Source organism: Gossypium raimondii, chromosome 1 (assembly GCF_025698545.1).
Source record: "Gossypium raimondii isolate GPD5lz chromosome 1, ASM2569854v1, whole genome shotgun sequence".
Classification (NCBI taxonomy): Eukaryota; Viridiplantae; Streptophyta; class Magnoliopsida; order Malvales; family Malvaceae; genus Gossypium; species Gossypium raimondii.
The window spans coordinates 32,109,170-32,114,542 of NC_068565.1; the positions used below are offsets into that span (position 1 = coordinate 32,109,170).

The 5,373-nt window shown below is 33.4% G+C and overlaps 1 protein-coding gene across 1 annotated transcript; it reads right to left on the bottom strand.

Moving 5' to 3' along the window:
* Positions 1-590: 590 nt before the first annotated feature.
* Positions 591-4,802, bottom strand: LOC105785595 (myb family transcription factor MOF1). The gene is made up of 6 exons (XM_012611706.2): positions 3,915-4,802; positions 3,753-3,829; positions 3,616-3,652; positions 2,932-3,082; positions 2,427-2,700; positions 591-1,116 (listed from the first exon to the last, which is right to left on the bottom strand). Exons 1-6 carry the CDS (start codon positions 4,039-4,041, stop codon positions 829-831), a joined length of 954 nt encoding a protein of 317 aa, XP_012467160.1. The 5' UTR covers positions 4,042-4,802; the 3' UTR covers positions 591-828.
* Between the last annotated feature and the right edge of the window lie 571 nt (positions 4,803-5,373).

Sequence of the window (5,373 nt, forward strand, 5' to 3'; positions counted from 1 at the left end):
ATTTTAATGAGATAAATAAATGAGAAATTTAATACTTAAAAACAATAATTTTGATTCAAAGATGATTATATTTTATTTACCATAATTCTCATTAAATTCTCACCATCATTTTATGAAGTTAAAAATATGTTTGAAATTTCTCACAATGTTTCTTTCACCCACTATTCTTTTATCATTATAATATTAAAAGGAGAAAAGGATGATAAAGTTTAAACTCGTATCATTTAAATACATGATTTTTAATCATTATAATATTAAAAGATGATAAAATTTAAATTGAAAATTTTAAAAGTAAATGAATGTCAAACAAAAACTGTTAAATGCGAAAAGGAAAGCGACTTAACGTCACCCAAAATTCCTTGTGTAAAACATTTTATGAACTTTAAATTGAAATATGCCAATAACTCATTATGATCATGTAAAATACAAATCCATTTCTTTTTACTTGATACTTACCATATTATATTTTAAAGAACCAAGTATGATGTTCATTCATTCATTAACCAACCAAATCTCAACTACTAAAACGTTAATACTAAAATTTTCTCAACCAAGTATAAAATATATTTATTAGCCATAATCTAGTAATATATTAAATGAAAATGAACCACCCCGGCCCATTCCTAAATTCGATCTTCGCGTTTAACTACTATAACGATACGTAAATCCCTATGAATTCAAAGTCCGTACATTTCAATTAATCCAAAAACCTGGATGATCTCCAAATCTAAACTTAACAGCTCGATTAACATCGGAAAAAGAACAGTAAAAAACGATATATATATATATATATATATATGCCTGAAAAGAGAATTTAAAAAATTAACGTCAGTTGCCACAAAGAGCAATGGATAGATCCAAGTTTATACTACGAAGGGTGCACGAGGAGCCGGAGCAGTCTTTGTAATTAGACCCAGACACCAATGATAATGCCTCGCTGCTGCTGCTGATTTCGCTCTGCGAAGATGGATGGTGCAATGACAGTGACAATGATAATTCACAACCACCACCTTTGTCTTCTACTTCATCGTCTTTCCCTGCATGTCTCCTAGCGTTAGGGTGGTCGTCGACATGCTTGCCTACATTTTTGTGATCTTCTACATCTACCTTGGAAACCTGAGAGATTGAATTTAAGGATATTAATAATTACAGCTGCATGGACTTTTATGTTAAAACTTGAATGCATGATGGACTCTTAAATTCAAAGATATCAGATGGTTTTAACATTCCTGTGTAAATTTAATGGAAAAGAACCAGTTACAGTATGGAGAAACATTTATTACCAATACAGGAAAAACAGATGAGAGAATTAAAAGCTCGGTTGAATAAGGACAAATTATGCTGTCTTACACTTGCGTCCGGCACATGAATAAGAGGATATGACATGTAAATATCCTTTAAATAGATTGAAAAACATAGAAAATATTAACTATACTACTCACTCTCACTCGGGACAAGTATTGGAAACCTTGAAATTCAATAAAGGGCGGTGTTCTAATACTTTCTAACCTGCAAAGACCGTTGGTTTAAAAGAAGTAATGTCTGGTCCAATGCATTTGACGCTAATTTTTGAATTTCCATTCTAACCAAACCCAAAAAAGGAGGGAAGTAGGGGTCCCCTATTCCTTAGAAATTTAGAATTACAGTGGACCACAGTATGTAAACAACCCCATCAATCACAGTGATTAATGACAAGGTTTTTAGGTCAAACAGCCAGTGTTAATTGCTAACCAGAAAAGAAAAAGAAAAATCCCAGAATTTCTCTTTAATGAAGGGTAAAGGGAAAAAGAATTTTAAAAAAACATTCTTTCCTTTTAACTTAAGATTGAGAATATGCTTATTCTCAGTCTATATATATACATCGCTGACACAAAAGGAAAGGACACCAAGAAAGAAAAGAAGGAACTTAATAAAGACAATTTTTAATCCTTTTTGGCTTTGTTTCATTCATTCTTTTTTTTTTTGTTCAATATTGTTCCATTCTTTCTTGTTTCCTGTGTGTTCATCGTCCTAATGAGAGAAAGGGGGGGGGGGATATTATATACATATAGATAGCTAGTTTTCAGTGTTCATCGTCCTAATGAGAGAAAGGGGGGGGGGGATATTATATACATATAGATAGCTAGTTTTCAGTGGTGTAGTGCTTTTCATGAACAGGACGTGTTGAAGTGAAAACACTATGAAACTAGACCCTATATTTTTGTGAGGCAAGTAGGATTAGAAGACACGGATATTCCCTGTTACCACTGGTCATAAGAGCCAACATTGAATGTGGAAAGTGGAAACTAGCTTATATTAAATCAAGTGTTCCAAACCCAACATTACACTCAAGCTCATAAACAAAAGCTCGGAAAATAAATATATAAAGAGAAAAAGAGAGGGAGGGAGGGAGAAAGAAAAAAAATGGTGGGGTTTGGCTAGTGTACCTTAAGGAAATCAGATTCTTCCACTGAATATTTGAAGGAGTTGAGATTGTAAAGATCATGTGGCAGAGAGAAGGTTGTGGATTGACCTTGAGCCTGAGGGTGAGTCTGGGTGTGTTCCCATATGAAAGCACCATTACCTTCCTTTATTCCTTTATAAACAGCCATTGTCTGCAGATAATCATCATAAAAGTACGGATTTGAGACTCTCTCACATACTCCTTGGCTGCATTGCAGATTCTGATCAGAGATTGAACTCTTGGTCTCGATTCTAGCTCTGAGGCAAAGGAGGTTTAAAAAAACAAAAGATAATGAGAAAAGAAATCAAACAAAAAGAATTTTAGAGAGGAAAAAATTTAAAAGAAAAAGAAAAAAAGGTAGTAGCAGATAAGAACAGATCATTTAATATACTACCTTCTTTTGTTTGTTTCTTGCACTACACTATCAACTTTTCTTTTTTTAAGTATATGAAAAGTCTGTAACCATGGGGGAATAAAGCTAAGCTGACCTTTTTGAAGGAAGAGGAGAGTGGATCAAATGAGAATCTGATTCTTCAATGGGCTTTGAGGTTGAGTGAAAACCCATAATATCAATTACATCATCAACACAACCATCATGTTTCTCAAAAGATTGTCTTCTTTGATGGGTTGAACTCCTATCTGTGTCATTTGACAGACCCCAACACAGAAGTTTCAATAAAAAAAACTTCATGAAAGAATAGGAAGAAAATTGAAAAAGAAAAGAGCCAATTAAGTTATGAGTTGGGATAGCATGCATGCATATTATTTAAGAGATGTTTGCTCAGAAAACACTTGGAAACAGCTGTAGTCAAGGAATGGGGATGTATGGGTTTCATCAGATATTCCAATAGAGGAAGATTTGGCAAGGAAACAAGTTAATGGCTGTTCACATCTAATTTGGCATCAAATGTATAAGAGAGAAAAGGAAATAATAAATGAAGTGGTACATCTAGGCTTTTACTAAAAATTATGTAAAGAAGGGAGTATATGATCTTGGATACTTTATACCAAAACACAACCATTAGAAGAAAGTATCATAGAATGATATGCAAACACAGACACACTGATGAATATAGAACAGTTAGTTCCATAGTTAAAAACTGAGAATTGGAAAAGGTATTTGGGGTATAAAGAAGAAGAAAAAAACATTTTTTAAAGAAGTGCTAAGATACCTTGTCTGCTAAGATCACTTCTCATGCTCCGATACATCTGGTCAGAATGTAAAGAAACCCATGTGAACAAAAATGATCGAAGGGGAAGAAAAAAAAGAAGGAATTTGAAAGCCAGAAGGGAAGAAAGAAAGATGAACCTGAAGGTGGCTTTTCACATGTGAAATGGTGAGTCCTTTCACATCCATCAGTTGAAGAACAAGTTTCGGCGTAGCTTCTGGCAAGTCGAAACAAACAAAAAAAAAGGCCATTATTTCAACACCAAAAGAAACAAGCTGAAGAAGAAGAAAAGGGAAACTTACTGTCTTGACCACCAAGCCTTTCGATAGCTTGAACAAAACATTGATGAAGTTCAGGTGTCCATCTCAAACGAGGCACCTTTGATCTTATATACTGCCTCACTGCACCACTCCTCCCACAACTGCCCATTTCCTTCTTTGTTCCAATCTCCTAAAAAAAACTCTCGTTCTTATGTTCTTTAAAACCCTCAAATGGGAACCCCCCCCCCCAAAGGTATATCCTTTGAAAGCTTTGAAGGCTCTTAATACGATCACTAGCGATAAACAAAGAAAAAAGGACCTATGTTTCAGGTTTTAGTGGTAAATATTTTTATGATAAAAACTCCTGGAACTGGAAAACCCTGGGTTGTTTCAATGTTGTTGGAATTGTCTAGGTACAAAGCAGCAAGAAAGACACTAACTGCAGGAGCCCCTTGAAGAAAAAAGAAATATAAAACAAAAGAAAAAAGGCAGAGGAAAGAGAACAAGAAAGATCACGAGGAAAGGAATAAGACGAACAAGGCACTGTAAAATTCCTTAAGAAGCACTGATAATACCTGCAAACTGCTGCCTTTCTTCTGTTTCTAATACTCTCTAATCTCTGCACACTTTCAGAGATACACAAAATCAACAAAGACCAAAAATAATATTTTATATAAGAAAAAAACTTTCAAACCCCCCAATTGAATTAAATAAAAATTAATGATAATAAAAATTAAGAACTCTCACGAGTTCTCTGATCTGCCTTCCCTGAAATCATTACCCCTATACCCAACTGCTTTACATTGACCTTTTGCTTCCCTCTTTCTGTACATAATATAGAGCCTATAAGCTCTATTTTCCATACAAAAAGAAAAAAAGACAAAATATTTATGTATTTATTTACTTCAAATATTCCTCTATAATACTGCCAACTTCCTCATCATCACAAAAGACGCCATGAATATATATTTGTATTACTATCATAATTTTGTATGCTTTTTTGTTTCTTTGGGACAGATTTTTTTTTCCACAACACGGAAAGTGACACGGTTAGCGCACCCCTTTACTGTGCTGTCTTAAAGGAAAAGCTTCTACCCTGACGCTTTTACCCTTGTTTTCAAATGGTAGTTGTCCATTATATGTTCCTTGTTTTTTGTTTTAGTCAATTTGACCCAATTTATCATTCTTTATCATTAAACATTTCTGTATATAAATATAGTCATATTAATAATCTTTTTATTTAACTCAGTGTCAATTTTCTTTTTATTAGGATTCCATGGCACCTCCTCTACTAAGGATGTCCTACTGCCCTGAATAACGGTAACTTAGTCGAGACTATTATGATATATGAATTTTAATTTGATGTAATTATATATATATATATTAATCGACATATTTTATTCAATCAAAATTAATTTTAATGTACATACCATTTTGACTATTATTATTAAGAATGGTTTTTGCAATGTAAAAATTATGGGTTTGGATGGTGAATATTTCA